The sequence below is a fragment of the Pieris rapae genome, chromosome 6 (assembly GCF_905147795.1).
Source record: "Pieris rapae chromosome 6, ilPieRapa1.1, whole genome shotgun sequence".
NCBI classification, from domain to species: domain Eukaryota; kingdom Metazoa; phylum Arthropoda; class Insecta; order Lepidoptera; family Pieridae; genus Pieris; species Pieris rapae.
This window is the reverse complement of record NC_059514.1, coordinates 1,202,060-1,223,349: the sequence shown is the minus strand read 5'-3', so window position 1 is coordinate 1,223,349 and position 21,290 is coordinate 1,202,060. Positions and strand designations below refer to the sequence as shown.

General features: G+C 31.9%; 1 protein-coding gene across 1 annotated transcript in view; it reads left to right on the top strand.

Annotated features, from left to right (window-relative positions):
• The first annotated feature begins 2,946 nt into the window (after positions 1-2,946).
• Positions 2,947-21,290, top strand: part of LOC110997097 (head-specific guanylate cyclase) — a 57,586-nt gene continuing 39,242 nt past the window's right edge. Inside the window, exons 1-3 of the mRNA XM_022265083.2 lie at positions 2,947-3,168; positions 16,617-16,690; positions 19,247-19,329. Coding sequence (XP_022120775.2) covers positions 2,980-3,168; positions 16,617-16,690; positions 19,247-19,329 — 346 coding nt within the window. The 5' untranslated portion in view covers positions 2,947-2,979. The remainder of the gene's footprint in view (positions 3,169-16,616; positions 16,691-19,246; positions 19,330-21,290) is intronic.

Sequence of the window (21,290 nt, the reverse complement as noted above, 5' to 3'; positions counted from 1 at the left end):
AATATATATACTATATTGTTTAATGTCTCTTACTTTATTCAATCGGCGATTATAAATACACATATTTATAAACTATACCTGAGTAGTGCCGTTAATCGAAAAATTTTCCAAAGTGATTTTAACTCTTCGCTTTTACACTCCTTTGAAATTGCATCAAATTTCGTAACACAAGGAAAAAGGGAATGCTATTTCGTCTATTTTCTTTGTTCGGAAAAATCGGAAACAGAATTCTCTGAGGTTTTGGAAATTCCACTGGAATTGGGACGATAAAAAGAAAGCAATCGGAAGTGGCATCGAGTGGGACATGATTTTGCTATTTACTTGGTACCAATCGCAACATCCACACACTCCTATATCAAAGAGTCTATTGTGATTAACTTTAGAGTTAATACTTTTCATCCCACTGTATAGGTTATATAAATTAACAGATACTGCCGTAATTTGTTTAATTAGCTATCAGTTTACATATACAATTTTATTATTTCACATTTACCATGCAGAGTGTTCAGAGGAGATTCATCATCGGACGTCGAGACAGAATACGAAATTCCACCCTTATCACCTCGACGTCGCTGATCCACAACTGAGCATTTTTTAAGGCAGTTTTGCCGCCCACTGAAGTATTTCCGAACCAATTCGACTTAGGGTCCATCAAGAAAAGAGCGTACCAATTCTTAAAAGGCCGGCAACGCACTCGCGAGCCCCCTGGCATTAAGAGTGTCCATGGGCGGTGGTATCACTTAACATTAGGTGAGATCCTGCCCGTTTGCCCCCTGTTCTATAAAAAAAATATATAAGGGGTCTTTTTGAATACAACACTAATGGACAAATCGTCTCTTCTTCATTTTAAGTGTATGCTATGAATCTAAATGTGATAAAATTATACCAAAATCTATATAAGATAACATCAAAGATAGCTTGTAAGTTTGGAAGGACCAAGCTTTTTGTTCACATTGTTATTAACGGTACGACTTATTTCTATTGATCTTAGATGGTACGCCACAGATATGCACCTATGGTAAAGAGGTCAAAGGCGCTCAAAACTCTACATGTGTTTCATGACCACTGTTTTTATTTATTTCATTTTTATCAAACTATTTAACCACCGTTCTAGAAGTGGGAAGGTGTTAAACTTTTTAAAAACGAGTTGCCTTTAAAGGGGTCGGCGAGTATTTAGACCATGAGTTTGATTATTTATAATAATTTTCATTGATATTTTAAAAATTATTTTCACGTTAAATAAATTTACACGATTTTCAAAATGGATCGATCTTAATGTACCACGCTTATTACAAACAAACAATTTATTTATTTAATAGTCAAATAGGTCACTCAACATGTCGGTTTCCCCATGATGTGTCCAAGCGATCTAGTATAAGCAATAAAAAACAACACAGCCCTAATTTGAACACACGATCTTAGTGTTGAAAGGCGTACGCGTATCCACAGACCAGACACGCCTCCTATATTTTTGTTGTGGCGATAAAATATCTTAATATATATATTTCTTGTGTGCGTGTGAATGTGACTGAACTCCTCCTAAACGAATGGACCAATTTTGATGAAATTTTTTGTGTGTGTTCGTGGAGATTCGAGAATGGTTTAGATTCACAATTTTGTCCGCTGGACAATGTTTTTTTAATTAATTAGTAGTTGTTGATTTTGGAATGTTTTACATTGGACCCGACAGACGGCGCTACCATCGCACTGTCAAATTTTAAATAATATTCGAATTTTAATTTTAGTCTGTCCCGACAGTTAGCGCTGCGATCAAATTAAAAAAAAGTTTTGTTATCATTGTGTTATTGTAGACCATGTGCTGGATCGTTAGATATTGTCATAACATTTGAATAATAATTTTCATCAAAATAGTCCAGAATGTTTTAGCTTATTAAAAAAAGTTTGAAATTTTCAAATTAAAGACGTATATACAGGACAACGTCTGTCGGATCCGCTAGTATCATATAAACTGCCACTAATCTACATTATCGTTTTTATTATATTGATTTAACTCATTGACGTTCGATATTAAAATAGCATCTATCACTTACTGTAAAAAAAAATCATATAAACTTGACATGTTTCTTGTCTATGCCTATAAAAACATTTATCTCACGGATTTTCATATCTGTAGATGTACGGCCTCCACGTGACGTCACGTACAGCCTTAAGAGCTCCTTATATAAGGTCAGGATAATATATATCTATAATAGGTCTATTCAGCTAATAGATACATAAGGTAAAATTCTGGGAAAAGATTATCTTCTATTCACACTAATAGTGATATTGATTTTGATATCTTCATGTTTTATTTTACACCGTACGTTGGTGCCTTCAGAAAAGAGAGTACAAATCCTTGAAACGCCGGTAACGCAATTGCGAACCTTCTGGCAATATAAGTGTTCATAAGCGGCGGTATCGCTTAACATCAGCTGAGCCTCCTATCACAAAAAAACAGTTATCTACTAATTACGCAAACATTTGTGTCTGTAACTTCTAACAATGATTTTATATAGCTTTAAAACAATATATTTTACCCCTATATTCATATACAGCTCCGGATGGCTATAAGCTGTTAGACTAGATGTACAGTTTAGTTTTATGTAAATATTCCCATATATCAAATGTCTTATTATCGATATTTGAAATTTATTTTTTCCATTGTTAACATAATTTCCTATATGGAAACAGTTCTGTTGATCTACGATTTTTGTTTCTTACCCAATATCAATTGCGCAATTGGAAAGAAAAATTGTATTGTTTTATTTTATTTGTTCACAAATACAGTCGGTTAATAAAACAGTTGTTTAACTTGTTCTGTGTTTATTACTTCCTGCAGTATATATTTTTAAGAAAAATCCAGTTCGAATTATTTACTATAACTAATACAACGAAGTAGTTGAAGATTGAATATCTACTTAACAAATGTATTTTTCGCAGGACTCAACAATGCATGCGCAAACCTCATCCTGAAGCATCATGACTTGTCCATTTCGTCGTGCCGCATCTCAACACCAATTCGCCAACGGCTCAGGAAGCCGGAATCCTGGGTTCCGATCACGGCAGTCATCCGTTCACCTACCAGGACCAGAAGAGGATGATGGAGATAATAACACCCTCACCTTAAAGAACTTAAGTGAAGCCCTCAAATTGCTTACAGCACCTTCAGTAAGTAAATTAGGCTGTATTAATAAATACATAAATTTTTGTTTGTTGCTATTATAAAATATAAAAAATCAAAATTTAAAATCATTCAATCATCAAATGTACCTACACCAATTAACGTCAATAAAGAAATACATATTAAATACTTTTAATTTTACATTAATTACTACCTTAAAGTTACCTACCTAGTTTTCAAATCAAGGACGTACAAAACGAGAACTGTCAATAAACTATGTATTTTTGACGTGACGTGTCAAACGTCAATGTCTTATAATAGATGGATGGATCGATGGAGCCGGCTGCACGCACGAAAAAACATGACGCATGCGGCGTTACCTCGCTCTGAGGCATTCCATTTAAGGCCTGATGTGCAAGCGAGGGCGCGGAACAAACAAAGCGACTTTAGAGACAACAGATTTCTTAAGTCTTTGTAAAGAACACTTCTTAATTGTTTGTATGGAGCTGCAACTATTACACCGTGTTCCACACGACTTCTTAAATTAATTAACTATAATAATAAAATAAAATGTTGTGTGGTTTTATGAAACCACGGTAAAAGTGAAACTTTTTTTCACGTTTTAGACATTTAACTAAAAATTTTTGGAATAATATTCCTTTAAGGATATAAAATTGCGTTATCAATCTCAATTTTATACTTGGAAAATTGGAATTATAATAGGACTAATATAAGTAGACTAAGTCTCCAACTAATATTTTTATTGAATTCTGTGTCTTAGAGAGTACAACATACATAATACTTAACCATTATTTAGATTACATACACATATTAAAATAGCGTGGAGCACTGGCACAAATGAATAATAGTCTATACAGTACACGGTCAGCTGCTGCGAACTATGTGCGCCGCCATATTGACCTTGGCTGCTATGACGAGCGCCTTTCACTTTATCCCTACTCCGCGGCCGACCGTCACGCGACATGCGCCACATAGACCAAAAAGTTTGAGACGATGTAATAAAAGTTTCATTTTAATAATAAATAATTTGCAACAATATGGTTTACCGCGGCAGTCCCCGAGTACCACATGTTGTAATCTTCCTACTACCTGTGAAGAAAACGTTATGCTATCATCACAATAATCTAAAGATTACGCATATTAAATAAATAATATGAAAACAATTCGAATATTCTAAATTATGATAGTAAAAGGAAGATAAAATATACCTGGCCCCATTCTCTGTAATTGTCACTTTGAAGTCTTTGTTTGAACACTTTTATTCCGATTTAAATCTTCCGAAGCGGCAAAGCTTCTTATTTCTTTGTTGATCAACTAAAATTCTTTCGTTAATTATTAAATAATTAAAGAGTCTTTGTTACTTTATACTTTTAGTGTTTAATTAAAGATTTTCCTACTAAATATAAACCAGTTTGTAATAATGCGTATATTTTTAACCTAGCCTTTAACTGTCGTTAGCTTACTGAAACATTCGATACGTTGCATTTATATTATTCCACAGTGTTAGAGTTAAATGTGCCAAATTGCCTTAAAAAAATCACCAATCGATAGTTAAAAGAGTTCGGTGGCGGATGTTGTAGGGATGTTCAAATTTCATAAATGAAACACTTTGTTTGAAGCTGGGTGTCAACTCGCTTTAATCGCTTAATATGTGAGCTTATAACAAAAATAAAGTTAGGGGTAATGGGTTGATGCTGGATTAACAAAACTAAAGGGCTGCTTTTGGTTACAAGTGCGCTATGCTAAAATTTGGTCTTCGCTTCTATTAAATTTTTTTTTATAGAACAAGGGGGCAAATGGACAGGAGGCTCACCTGACGTTAAGTGATACCGCCGCCCATGGCCACTCTCAATGCCAGAGGGCTCCCGAGCTCTTTTCTTGATGAACCCTCAGTCGAATTGGTTCAGAAATACATCAGTGGGCAGCTGGTTCCGCAAAGTGGGATTTCTGGCATTTCGTATTCTGCCTCGACGTATATATATTATATTTCGATAATAATATATTTCCATTCTAATCGGTATATTTTATTATTGCGACATCAAACCCAGGACCTATTTGGAGTAAGCCTCGTATCTAATTCATAGTATTATCATCAATGAACTTTACGTATTAATTATCAAAATACATAATGGCTGTGTTGTAAGGAAAATGTAATGTATTGGGAGAAAAATATGTGTCTAATATTAGTATAAATAGGAGTGACATAATTGTCGGTGTCTATAAAGACTCTAGACAATGGAACATTATGATAATTTTATGCTTTTATCAACTCAATGAACCATTCATAAGACTGGCTATAAAAATATAATTTGGCTTATATTAGGAGGATATTATTGTACTATTTCCGGAGATTAATATGGAGTTATGACGGTTATGCCAAAACTACGAGTCTAATGTTTAATAAGATTTACAATTTAAAATTTGTTAACGATTACGCAGTAGCATATAATCCTTCTGTGTATCTATGGGCTTTTCTGGGAATTTAAGGAAAACAATATTTTCAGCTTGGAAAACATAAGATTTTCTTAATTAAAAGGTCAATGAACGTAGAAATCTGTCTTATATCCCATTGGGAGTAAACGAAAAGTAAAGTAACGAAAACATATTTATTAAAGTTAGGTTAGTTTTTATTTTGTTCTAAATAAATTTAAAATTGTGACAATTCAAACAAACAAACAAGAAAATCAGTTATTCATATAGGTAACACAATGTACACTTATGAACGTCAAAAAAAAAGAAATATTCATTAAATGATTCTAATTTTACATTTACTGCAAGTTCTCAAATCAAGGGCGTAGAACGGAATTATCAAATTATCAACAAGTATCCATGAATCAGTATTTTTTCTTTAAATGTGTGATTCTTGCTGTATCGATTCTGATGCGGAATTCGTCATCTGTATTGGTAGCAATCCAATAGAGCCTTTATCTGGATTATTTATTTATAGTGAACAAAGTAAATGTAAATGCTTTGCGACAAATTTGAAAAAAAACTACAAATGTAAGCAAAATATGGCCAAAACTCAAAGCCAAGACTTGTCAATTTTACAAGGTTTTTTCATAAGAATGTTCGGTAGAATTTCGTAATTTAAATCCTCTTATCCTTTAAACCTGAGTAATCAGTTGCTTTAGCCGTAGCACGCGGTAAAGCTCTCCACTCAAGCGCGTCTAATTGCGGACATTTTCGTAATCGTCCGAAATTCAGTGCGGACTGTGTTACCGCAAAGCGTTGAATGCCAGCACTTAATGTAGGACGATACTGCTTTACGTAATGCTTGGTACTCGGAACACGCGCCAAATAGACTAAATGCTCTTGTTTATACTATGAACAGATTGCGGAAATATTATACATGACGATGTTACTAATAAATACGGTTTTAAACTGCATTATTTTTTTAAATTCGACCCCAATAATCTTTTTGTCATTTATAGGCAATTGATTCTGATTCTGGCAACGTGAAATTGTCTTAAACTTCGATTGGAACATTCTGGTTTTTTTCATACCTTTTTAGAAAGTTGGCAATCATTATGTCTACTTTAATGTCGCACTTCTAAACAATAACTTGATGATTTGTCTAAGATTCTTCAACCAAGAAGTGCGTCTGCCGCCAGGTATCCTTCTACCTACCATTTTGCCTTGAATTATTTGTTGAAGGAGCTCGTTCTTTTTGATGTAAAACCGTGTCTGAAATTCAAGTTTCCTTTTTTTAACCGTCATATGAACTTCTTATATCTATATAAAATTATTTATAATTATTTTTAATTTGGTCAAAACCGTTTACGGCGACATCGTTTAGAACAAAATACCGGTTATATTGACCAAAATCAGAGGTCCCGGCTGAATTCTATTATATTACGTTCTTAATCACAACGTCAGCGGCTATTACGTCTATCGGTTTTTACGACCAAATTTGAAGAGTCCCTTCGTGTCAAAACATATTTTGACTGTAGTTATAAAATGATTTAGGTTTTAAGTTTTTACTTGTTATGTTTATATAATGTTTTTAGTTAGTTTTCTGTAAATAAGGAAAATATATAAATAAAAAGTTTTAACTGCACGAAAAATATTCAGCCGGGATTTGAACACCGAAATCAGTGTAAAATCTCACGCGTAAACCATAGGTGATTTGGTCGCTCAAAGAATCTTCTATACATACAAATCGTTTATTTTTATTGCCAATAAATTATATACGCATATATGAGTTTTATGAAGAACATTAATAGGCTGTAAGTTATTTACGATTACGAGCAGATTATTCATGATTTACGAAAATTACGCACAAAACCACTTTAGTATCAAGAGAACATAACCAGTTCCGCAAATAAAAATATTTCAGCGGCAAAATGAGAGGAACATTTATGATGCAGTCAATCATCTGCGATCTTGAATCTATATCTAGTGTTTACAAACAAATGATTCTTGGTTTTAAGGAGGCTACCAGACGAACGGGAATTTTGAAAAAATACATTAATTCGATGTAATTTTTTTCCTCAATCATTTCATTTCAAATTAGGTGAAAAAATATTGACCATATGTGAAGCACATTCCTAGAAATAAAATTTGCATCATAATATATAAAGTTATATTTTCGCGCATGTTCTTTACGACTGTTTAATATGATGCAGGCGGAAACAGTGACATTTCACTAGTGTTTGTCCTGCTATGTAAAGCATAAATGTATTTATGCAATAATAGTTAACTATAATTATAAACGATAAGTGTAAATATTACGATATTAATATATACTTCAGTCCTTATTAACTCGATTGATTTTTTTAATAAAAGCTTGCAACGCTTGACACACTGATATATTGGAAAAATACCCACAAAATACTATTTTGTGGGGAAAAAATGCTACAGGCATTTATAGTCAAACGTGACATACATGAAGAGATCATACAAATATTAAATAAAACACACCTATAGTATTTAATTCATTTATTTATTTATTTATAATTGTATAGAATAACGGGATACAAGTGTTATCTGGAGCCTTACCTTCGCGGATGTTGTTATCTTATGTTCTCCATATTATTTGCATCTTCAGGATTAATAATAATGACTATGAAATAACTATGGACTATTAAATAGTCGTAATTTGTACTATAGTACTATTAATAATGGCAAATCGAATAAACCATAACGGTTATAAGCTGATTAGATTTTGAGGTTATGACATATAATGACAATGGCACTATAACTAGCACTATTGCTTTAAAAATATATAGATTTTAAAACACTGAAACTAGAGCATGAAGCTTTATAGAATCATAAAAGTGCGGTCGTATTAAAATCGTGATGTCGGTTCAAATAAATCCTTCGACCGGGTCACCCTTTGCTTTTCAAATATTTCATATGCGATGTTAGTTTTTGGATGAAAGCGTATTTTGATTGCTAGTTTTAGCATAGTCTATATCGTTAAAAGGTTGTATACGAGTTTGTTTTTTATCTCTAAAGCTTCGTCAACGAAGAAATATTTCATCAGTATAAATATACAATATTATGAGTGATTATTTTTTAAATGTGATTTATTGGTTTTTAACATGGCAACACCTAATATGCATGAAGTTGCATGTTTTGTCGAGTTATCATGTTTAATTATAATTGTAAACTTTAGTTTTATTGATAAATTTTAATAATAAACAATTTGGATGACTTAAAACGAATGTTTCTTGCCAGTTTTACTTGCCCGCACGTCCTTGACTTGCGAACTGGTAGTAAATGTAAATTTAATTTAATTTTTTTTGACATCATAAGTGTACTTATAAGTTTGAGTAACCACTACTTATGTGTAATACATTAAGAAACGCGTACCAAGTCTTAAAGAGTGTGAGAGTCCATGTTTGATGTCACCTATCATCACGTGACTCCCATTAAGTTACACAACATACATAGGGACATTTATGAACGTAAACTTTGTGACGAAAACTTTGTATTCCAATATGGAATAAAACAAATGGATGCGGGTTCTGTCATCCCATTTCAATATGACCGTATATATGTATTCCTATTAAAGTTTGTTGTGTAAATAATATTAAATTCGGTACGGAATATGAAAACATTGAAATTCAAGTACGTTATTTGGTATTGTTGTTGTAAGGAACGAATTTTGTACGAAACTTATAATAATTTATGTATTTTGAAGTCAGTTAGTTAGTTTTAATATTGTATGATTTTTCTTATCGGTAATTGGTGGGCTAAAATGCCGCCTAAAGAATATCAGAGTCATTTCTGTTTTTTCACATATTTTAATTCGTGTTTGAGAATAAAAATCCATTGATACACAGCCGAAATATAAAAATATATTATCTAAGGAGTGTAAAAATATGACTACATATGACCTACATTCTCTTGTTTATATTATATGAAACGATACAAATATTACCTTGACTTTCCTATTTGTCTATCAGTTTTCGAGTTATAAATAAATGAAACTATAATCGGACGAAGTATTTTTCATAGATTACATTATGATAATACGAAGAAGAAAACGAATTCACGTGGGTTATTTATACAAAAAGTTTTGTGATAGGAATACGTAAGTTAGATAATTGAGGCATATTTCTTATAACATCCAAACTAAATAGAAATAACACAACTTGTGTCTAGTTGTTTTGTTTGTTACACACACATAAGTAATCTCACAGCAAAATATATTTGAAAATAATACACAATATACAAATCCAAATCAGATTACAGTGATAAACAAAATATACGAAACAGAACTCACGCCCCCGTTGGTAAGATGGGAAATGTCTACATTTTCTAATCTATAACCCGAAACATTAGCGAATCACACAGATAATATGTGTTCATTCGAGGCATAAAGAACAATTGTGGATATCTCACATGGGGAAGGGAATTACCCGAAGATTTTGTGTTTCTATCATTCAGTCATTTGTTTAGCTATGGAGGTAAAAAATATATTTCTGGATTTAGTTTCTCACCAAATTGACACAGGGAAATATGCTTTTCTGTTCCTATTGCCACAAACCTCATCCATTTTTTCTTTAGTTTATTTATTTTTATCGTAACATCTGATAACTTCCAGTTGCCAGTAGAACAGAGTTTTGAAGCAAGTAAGTACAAAACTGGTGTACAATAAATTAAAAAGAGACAACTTATAATAGATCAGATTAAAAGTGGCACTCTGTAAAAGGGTACTGAGATAAATTAACGCAATTAAAAAATTAATATACTTGAATGTAAAAATATCTGAATTAAAAAGCCATTATTATTATATGCATAATTTTTTTAGTCGTATCAGCGCTGGATGTAAATTAAAGATAAAACACAGAACTCATTTTGAACGGTATATTGCATTATATTAATAAGATACTAATAATATTATAAAGAGGAAAGATTTACATGTAAGTTGTTTGTAGCGAGTTGGCTTTAAAAAAATTGATTACTGGATTTTAATGCTATATTATGGGCTATATAATTGCAAGAAACACCAATATCAATGCCTAATAAAACTACAAAAAATAACCCAAAGTCAGAAACAATGCCTATAAAATCTTTCTTAGCATGTTCTGCGAATACTATTGATGATAGAATAATATTTTGTTTCACTGGAATCAAGTTCTGAGTTATACATTCATAATAATGAGACCTTACTTAGAGCATTTGAAAAGTTTTCTACGCAATTAAAAAAAAACTAATATGCCGTATTATTGATTTTATCCAATGTACTACGGAGTAAACACGTTATTAATATTTAAAATCAATTAATAGCGGCTCCTACTAATATGCTCTTAATAAAGCTATTTCCGGTGAGGTGATTGGTTTTCAGGGAAATTAATTAATATTAATAGCATATTCTAGGGTAATTTTATTAGGCACGAGTTTCATCTTTCGTAGTTAATATTACTTATTTGTATAATGTTCTACAAATTTGTGCCCCCTTATTATTTATTTTATGGTATAGGGGGCATGCGAGTCTACGACAGTTATAGCAGCCCATGGACACTCATTTTTAGTGGATAAGTTTCCGGCCTAATGTGGTTTGCGGTTTCTTTAATGTCTTTGGTTATCAACAATAAATAATGACAATAATTAAGTAGTGATATAAACTTATAAGGAGTCGTTTCTTTGATATTTTTTATATCATAGATGAGAGGTGATTAGCTATTTATCTGGCACATTTCTGGTATTTTTCTTATGGTAGTTAGTGGTAATTCCGGGGATCGAACCTATGAACACAACTTTGAGTCGCACCCTAAAGCCACTGGGCAAATACTTCTAAATAATTAATTATAGGCTTTTAAGTATAAAGAACAACACTGAAATGAAATCTCACCACCAAGTAGTTTTCTCAAAGCCTTTAAGAGCATTTTCCGGACTCTCAATCCGTAAACAATAGTAACTACTTCCTGTATCATGTCCCCAGATGATTGATCTGTTTGAATACGTTATTAATTATTTAGCTTAATTACCCTTCATTCAGTAAGTATCAGCAGTTAATTATATGTATGTACTTATTTATATATTAAAATTTAAATAATTAATATTATAACTACGTACTCCTAACTTGTAAAAGAATATAAACTCTCTAAATGTATATCGGAGCAACGGCGCTGGTGTCAGCTGCCATTCACATTACATGTCACGGGGTGAACTAATAAATTAACAACAAAGTTTCAAGTGTATAACCGTTCATACAGGCAGTTATTTCGATTTGCCAATTATAGATCTACAAATTAAACGACTATTACATAGTATTTATTATTATATACTATATAAAGCTGTGGTATATGTTTCTCATCTTTTATTATATTAAGTGCTATTTTCTCGGATCAGTGCGAGCGTCCCATTCATTTTTTTATACCATCGCCATCCCTAGCTCACGGATCCGATCATTCGGCAATCAATGTGCTGTATGCAGACCACTCGGATCCGAAAATTTTTTTTTTATAAAAATGCTAATTTACATTCATACATATTTTCAAAAATTCATATTTACTTAATCACCGTAAAAAGTTTTGGTTTCCGGCTATTACTTTGTATCCATTGTTTAATCATTAAATGTGTAAAATATCTCTTATCGAAAAGTCTAACACTCTTCTTTACAGTGTGAGATCTTTCCGGGAGATAAAAATTTAATTTAATTAACTTTTTTTCTTTGCTATCTTTGCGCTATTACCCAAAGCCCTCTCCAAGCATGATTTCCAACATGAGTTCGTTAAATTGTCGCTTATCATTTAGCTTTTGGTTAAAAAAGAGATTAGAAAGAACCCACTAAAAACGAGTTTCTATGAGCTGAGATAACAGGCCTTTTCGGGCGGCCTGTCCTCGCTTACCCATCCTCTACCGCGTTTTGTTTGTTTCTTGTGTGCAAACGTATTAAATAACTCAACAAAATTCCTTCAGTATAATAAAGCTAATACTTAAGATAATAGACGACAAAATGTAATTACATAAAGTGGTTGATCAAACCAAAATAGCAAAACTTGCAAATCCATCAAATCACCCAAGAATATTAATTTCCTGGAAATCAAGCGACACAATTAATTGTACAATATAATTGGGTCATTGTACAATCAATAGACAAAGTGGAAATTGTTATTTACTTCACAAACTCGATTGACGAAGTTGCGTACAAAGTAATTAAAACCAATATTGATTGTTATTGCTCACATTCTGAAGACTAATCCTTTCAATAAAGTTTTTTATTGGAATAGTTCGCATTTCTAGTTAAGAATTTTGTCTTTTGTTTATGCGGTAGAAAGAGGAATGTTTTGTTGTTTAGACAATAAAAAATCAAACAAAGAAATTCCTTGAAAGGAAAAATTGAAATAATTATAATGTGATTATGAAATGTTTTGTTGTATTTTTTTTCTGTGTAACTCGGGACCATAATGTGCCGTTTATGCTTAATACAGAACACCACTTTAGTAAATAGAGAATGAAATTACAAATTTATTGATACCGGAGATTGTAAATGATATCCCACTGTAAAACATTTGTTTTTGTTTCCTGGAAATCGAGACAGGCTTATAATTAAATTGTACAATCCATTTGATACTTCAAATTTCAGATGTTTCGTAGAAGAGTGGTTTTTGAATTACATAATTAAATAACGAAAATATATTTTGGTTCCCTGGCATCTTATTTAGTAAAACAGAATAAATACATGAACTATAACTGTTTAACTAGTAACTCGTAATTATTTGGAGATTTTATAATATATAAACTTTCTTTCTTCTTATTTTAGAATATGTCAATTGTGATAATTTAATTAAGCTTGCGTCCTCTAGTGGTGTTTTCCACCACCGTTTTAAGATTTGATTAAATCCTATTAATTAATCTATATTAATTAGGTGTTATCTTAATATATATATTTCTTGTGTGCGTGTGTATGACTGAACTCCTCCTAAACGACTGGACCGATTTAGACGAAATTTTTTGTGTGTGTTCAAGGGGATCCGGATTTGTCCGCTGGACAATGTTTTTTTAATTAATTTTCAATTTATTAGTTGTTGATTGATTGATTTTGGAATGTTTTACATTGGATCCGACAGACGGCGCTACCATCGCAGTGTCAAATTTTAAATAATATTCGAATTTTAATTTTAGTCTGTCCCGAAATTTAAAAAAAGTTTTGTTATCATTGTGTTATATCGTGTGTGACCATGTGCTGGATCGTTAGATATTGTCATAACATTTGTATAATAATTTTCATCAAAATGGCTTATTAAAAATTGAAATTTTGAAATTAAAGACGTGTAGACAGGACAACGTCTGTCGGATCCGCTAGTTTATTTATATATTTAGTCTAGTACCTGACTATAGTATGGATATAGGGAAAAAGGTAAATGGTAATCACAATTGAATTGATCAAGTTACATTTATTTGTACTCATAAATACAGTTATGTCAATTTTGCGTCAAGCATGCGTTGTTTTTTCGTGCGTGCAGCCGGCTCCATCGAATTATAAGACGTTGTGACGTCAAAACATGGCTATTGCATTGTTTTATGTTTTAACTGCTAAACATAAGATTTTGATATTCAGAATGTCTTGGTTAAGTAATAATAATGGCGTTTCGAATTATTAGCACATAATACCTGGACTTCAGTTCCTAAATCTCCATTCTGAATCTCCCATTCACGCGGTATCGTCAGTAAGCCGACTAAGAGAGAATCCTTACAAGCGCAGCTTGCGTATGGTTTACGCTCGTACTATATTTTCCACACGCATATGTCTGCGTTTAAATCAAAATAGAAATGTTCATGTTAGTTCACGTTTTTCTGTTACAATATTTCCCTTATTCACTCTCACGGCCAATCAGCAGAGTTTTTCAAATTCCGTTTGTAAAAACCATCAGGCAGTTTATAAATATGCTGCGAATACAACATAATAAATACTACATCCAGAGCGATGTTAAATGAATAAGAAAATTTAAATAATAAATAACTAGTAAAAACTAAAATTGAAAGTGTAATATTTTTATAAATTTTTGTATAATTTATTTTAACTGTAACTGTGATGTATTTTAGAATAGATAAATTCTAACTTATACTACAGAAAATGGATTATGATGTGATAAATAAAGTAATACTATACGGCAATTTGTTAAGAAAAATATAAACACAGAAATGTCTATCTTATACATCATAGAAATATTAAGGATTCTAAGATTGATTTCTCTTGTAAAAACCTAAGGATTTCTAGAAGTCTTCGCCAATAAAATAAAATGAACACCTATTCTATAGAGCCTCATATATTCCATGGTCTGTTGATGAATTAAAAAAGCGTTGATAAGCCAGATAACCAGATAGATCTGAAACCTAATTCGCATTGTTAAGCTTATAAATATTTTTCAATAATAAATTATTTTTCAATAATATTGGTTTATTATTATTAAAATGTTAGGTCGCTGTAATCATGTATTTAAAAATAGATAGATTGTAAGATTTTTTTTAATTTTATTCATTTATTCCATATCATTTTTATACCTTAACAGTTATTACTAATTCGATAGAACGACTCTACCTACACTGATTATTCTACATCAAAATATATTTATATACCTTATAATACATTATATTATATGTGGTGTATTATAATAAATAAAAGCTGCAACGGTCATTTGTTTATAAAAATATTAATGAAACACATAAATGTATCTGCCCTTACCCCATTGAAAGATTAAGGATTCCAAACACCAATTTTATGGAAATAGAAGAAAGGAACTATAATATATATTTTTAAATACGACCTGTTTCATTTTAGTTGCGAAAAGCATCTGTAGACATCCATGCAAAGCCAGGTCACTTCACCGGCATAATGAGGAAATATCAGATTGCATTTTGATTGATGGGTAACGTCAAAATGGCTGCCAATCGCACTCAGTGTCAGATGACTAATGGATTTTAGGGTTTTTACAGCGAGAGCTTGGAAGATATTACCTCATTTTCTTGTTTTGATTTTAATAGAGTTTTTGCGTCTGAATTGTGAGAAGTCTTCTCGCAAACTTCTCTAACCATTTATTATAAGTATTTTACAAATAAATTCTATATTTTCGAGCTGCAATTTCTGAATTCATTTTTTTTAAATCTGCGAGGTACTCTCTTCTCTAACTCTCCAACGACACACATCCGAAGTCAGAGACGGGCGCTGTAGGGTTCCTTAAAACGTTTTAATTCATGTGTAATATCACAATAGATTCAATAAATCAAAGAGGTCTTACCCGATAGCTATAAAAAAGCAGTGTATCCCGATTGCATTATTTTTAGAATTTGATATTATACCACGACAGATATAACTTTTAAAATTGACGATTAGTTATTTTCATATTTTTATACTAACGAAAATTATATCCTAGATTCCAAAATGGGATTGAAGAACATGAAATTAGCTATGGGAACAGTGCGTTGAAATACCTACCGTATGAATCCGTCACATAATCTTATATATAAAATTCTTGTGTCAACCGAACTCCTCCGAATCGACCGATTCTCATGAAATTTTGTGTGCGTATTGGGTAGGTCTGAGAATCAAATAACATCTATTTCATCCCCCTAAATGTTAAGGGTGGTCCGCCCTTAAATATTTTTTTTTAATTTTTAGATAAATTTTTATTTTTTTATCAACTATATCAACAGCATTAAAACATAAATACAACAATATGTCAATATACAGATCAACCCCTATTTTTTATTATAAATTATATACATAGCAAAACGACGTTTGCCAGGCAGCTAGTAAACATATAAAATTGTTTTAAAATAGCCACAGAGATTCTATTAAACCTATAAGCATTCAGGGTTGCACGTGTTCCAACTTCCAATTATATAATAAGGTCACGAAACAGAAGATCGATGTTCTAGAAATGTCTTGTCCTCGAAATGGAATTTAAATAATGCTTTTCTTTAAACTATCCTGGTATAAATACGAAACTTTACGGCTATATTAAAATTAAAGAATTATATTTAAAAGGATGTAGTTTATATAAAAAAACTTTTGTTTCAGAATGAATGTCTGCATGCAGCGGTGACAGCGCTGACGAAGAACCAAGCCGAGCACTACGACAAATACCACTGCTTGTAAGTTATTTAATTTCATTGAAACATTCGTATGAAGAGGAAACTGATATACTATCCTTGTGTAACACACCCTATATTTATCACAAAAATATTGAAACAAAAAGTTTATCCTATATTTATTTATATAGGACATATTATATTATACCAATAGAAAAGTAGAAAATGTACGGTTTGTTTAAGAAATTCAATACATTACACAAAATTTTAAATAATTTGTTTTAATTAAATTTAAAACAGTAGCGGAGAGTTCATTGCCAGTTCTTCTTTTCCGTTCTATGCCCTTGATTTGAGAACTGGCAGTAAATGTAAAAGTATAATCGTTTAAAGTATATTTTGACTCCATAAGTGTACATTATGTTACCTATATGAGTAAATGATTTTTGATTTGATTTGAATACTTTGTTGCAATTCCGGCAGTAAGAAGCAAGGTTTCCCGAGATACCTACATAATCAGTACCATCAAATGCAGGTGTCGAATTCAAAATCCAACTCGCTAAATAACCTGCATCATGAGCAAACCCCACATACACACCCTGACTTATTTGTGTGTGAGTCAGGGTATGTATGCGTGCCGAAGTATTTTTATTTTCCTTGTTTCGTAAAAGCACCTTTTTGTATATATTACGGATTCCATCTTTCTCGTATTGTTAGAGTTGTATATCAGCTGCAGAAGTAAGACATAAATTAATAAATAATGGATATCCGCCGCAATTTTTTTGACGTTCATAAGTGTACATTATGTTACCTATATGAATAAATGGTTTTGTTTGTTTGTTAAATATAGAAAGTTTTAGCTACGTTTAGTTCAGTTATTGTATATCTGGTTTAAATATATTTGATAAACTTCAATTGGGTAACTTATCAAACTAAGTAAGTCTTGAGAAAATTTAAGTACTACTTTCGTCGAAAACGAATTCCACGTTCAATCGGAAACAGTTCCTCGTAGTACTTTGACAAGAGATTAGACAATAACTCCACCAGTGTTATCTTAAATCTGGGGTAGTTTGAGTTTGTGACCCTGAACCCTAAAGACGAGCGTTCGAGGAACAGCTGGCACCAACTGACTTTTTTCTTTATATGCTTTAGTTTTTGGATTTTTTATCTGTAAATTAATTAATTAACCCAATCTCGTGATAGAAAACGTCGCGAGGAAATTGTACCATCCCACGCCGTGTGTCAGGCACAAAAAAAAGGCTGCCTATTTGCCTATTGAGAAAATAAGACGATGCTGATTTGATTTATTTAATAAACTTTAGTGCCATTTTAATGTAACTCAATTGTTGCTTAGAAAGAGGTCGATAAGTCAATTGTATAAGATATATTTATGTATGCAAAGAAGTGTTAATATAATAGATAACATAAACTAATAGACACTAGAAATAGTTTGCAGTACCAAGCTTTAGACAAGGAAAAAAGCGAAAATCTTTAATAATAAATACACATAATACATTTTTCAATGCACAATTTGAATGCATCAACCATCAGTTCGACGTTGCATCGCGAATGCTAATTGTCATTTTATCACAGTCCAATTCATGTGAGACGATAAATTCCAATTGAAATGCGAAAATACGTGCGATATTTCCATTTTCAATATTGTAGTTATGAATAATTGAAAAAAGGCCGGATTTAGCCTTTTTTGGATATTACTTTCAAACTGTTTTGTTGAGTATGAAACGTGGGATATTTGTGTGGAAATTAATAAACAAATGTTTAATTTTTACAATTTTCTTGAGATATGTACGTCGATGGATAAAATATTACACAACTGAGCATTTAGAGAGTACCGCGCACTGAAGTATTTCCAAACCAATTCGACTTATGGTCCTTTACCATTTATTAAAAGGTCGGCAACGCAATCGAGAGCGCTCGAACTCGAAATGCCAGACATTGAGAGTGTCCATATACGCCGGTATTACTTAATATTAGATGAGCCCACTGCCCCCTTTTCTCAATCTTCTGTAAAACACTTAAGTTGCCATCTGGTTGATCCCCGAGCTAGTACTTTCTTCAAAAAACAATAGTGCGAGCAATATTGTCTTTTCGCTGAGACATCTTAGAATATTACGATAGCCTAGATTGAGACTAATAAGTTAAGTCTAACCTTATTTAGTAATGCCTGACACACGCCGTCGACTTCTTGTGTTTGAGACATGTCGGATTCTTCACGATGTATTCCTGAACCGTTCGAGCGAATGTTAAATGCGTACATGGAAAGTACATTGGTGCACAGCCGGGGATTGAACCTACGACCTCCGGGATGAGAGTCGCAGGCTAAAACCACTCACTCTACTCTAACAACACTATTTACAGTCTCTCTTAAGGGGAAGGCACTTTGTTTTGAGTTTCTTTTTCACTTACCACCTAAAAGCCTAAAACTAACGAGTACCGATTTCATATTTTTCTTAAATTATGACTTAATCTTATATACGATATTTTATATTATTTTTATAATATTCTATTTTTTTCTAAAATTATTAGAATACTATCGACTGTATATAGACAAATTAATATTCAAATATATTTTTTGTATAATATGTATATCTTTTTTTACAGAAGGAGATTGCCAGACGAAGTGAAAACGTGTCGGAATTATGCCTACCTACAGGAAATATACGACGCCGTTCGAGCTACAGACAGTAAGTTTACATGTATTATTGGGAACATAGCCACAGCCAAGTAACTCAAATCTTCCAGGCAATTCAAATTCGTGAACATGAACCAGGATGTTCAAAACATATTCGCTACTACATTATTTTACTACAGAATATTATTATATAGAAGAATTAATAAAATATATATAATTTTGTTAATCTTAAATCTAGCAAATGTTTGGGTAGTTATAGAGCTCCTGGGATAGATAAATACTAACGTAACGAGTGTCACCGCCATATGCGAAAACTATGAAAAGTTTAAAACACAAGGCACGTTTGATTTCGGTACACTTGCGACGCCTACATTGTCCCTTCTTTTTTATTAATCTATCCCGTAATGTAAAAAAGTCGTATAAGGTATAAAAAATAAAAAAAAATATTTATGTTAAAAGGGTTGTAACAACATCGCTAGTCCCCACACTATTGTGGGTGTGTTGTGGTGTAGTGTGTTGTGGGTAACTGGAAGACAATTATTCCGTGGTACATGATTCATGTTTCAAACAGTATAAAGTAGTAAAATAATAATAATTTTAGTGTTAAAAATTAAGAATGAGTGAACAAGTGAGTGTGAGAATGAGTGTGTATGCGTATGTATGTGAGAGTGTAGATGAATGTTGTTATGATCGTGCAGTGTGTGTGTTAGGTTTTGAGACCTCAGTCCTACCAAGATTCGTAGTAAGCCTCTGTAGATTCGAAGTTTTGTAAGCTTGTATCTGGATAGTTTGACTATCTCAGAATCTATTTGGAAATTTATTATATAGGAAGTATGATATGATAAAGTAATATAGTAAGTACTATGATAGTAATGTCGTGAATATTCAAAATATATTTTGTAAAATATTTAATTAAATACTTCTGTCTTGGTCGTAGACACTCTAGCGTCGAGAGTGTCTATGGGCGGCGGTATTATTTAACATCAGGTGAGCCTCCTGCCCGTTTGCCCCTGTTCTATAAAAAAAAAGAAAAAAAAAGAGTGTATAAAATTGTCAAAAATAACGCTTCTATTCGGGCATGTATTTAAGTTGTTTGCGGCAAAATAAATTCTGAAATAAAATTCGAAGGAGAACTTTTACATCATTTGAGTCGTACAAAAATACTAAAAGAAACAGAATTTATTTTGACAAATGAACTCAATTGGCTTTATTATTCAGGCTGTCGTTACGGCGTCGAAAATATAAAATGTTTACGGACTTTATGAGAAATTTAGCAAGTGGCAAATTTATGGGTTGATTACGTTTGCGGCTTTACATGCGGATAGGTCAATGCTTATAAAATAAGTTATAATATGTGTGCTGCTGATGACGCCCGCACTACATCCGTTCTTGCTTATATATGATTGCCCAAAAATTATTTATTAAGAAAACAAAGTTTTGTTCATCTCATTCACTTTAAAAAGTATTAAATATTACATAAAAATATGAAAACAAAAGTTAAAAAGTACGAAAAACTTACAATATTAGTATAAATTTACAGTAAGGCCAGTTCCTATATTGTAAGGTTATTTATTTTCAGAGATTCTGTTCGTGTGGTACACAGGCGTTTAACAGAGAATTAAGTAGATTATAAGGACTAATTCTGGAAAATTATACGATCCCAGGGATAACGCTTTATACGTAGATTGCGACCAGCATTCCTTTTATTCTCATTCTTATTAAGAAATCATGTCTTCAATTTAGGCTAGGACTTATAGAAATCAAACCCATTCGAGCAGAAGAAAACTCGAAAAAATAACGTAGGTTGTTAAATTGTCACGGTTAAATGTGATTGCACTACACAATACATTGTATTTCCTGTATTTGGTACAAAATATTAATTTAAAAAGTCAAAATTTCATCAAGCTAAAACCTCTCAATCACGACATTTAATAGGCTTACCTAGGCGTTAACGTCAGACGACCTTTCATCATTTATTTTTAGTATTCTATTTTCAAATGCGAAGCCACATAA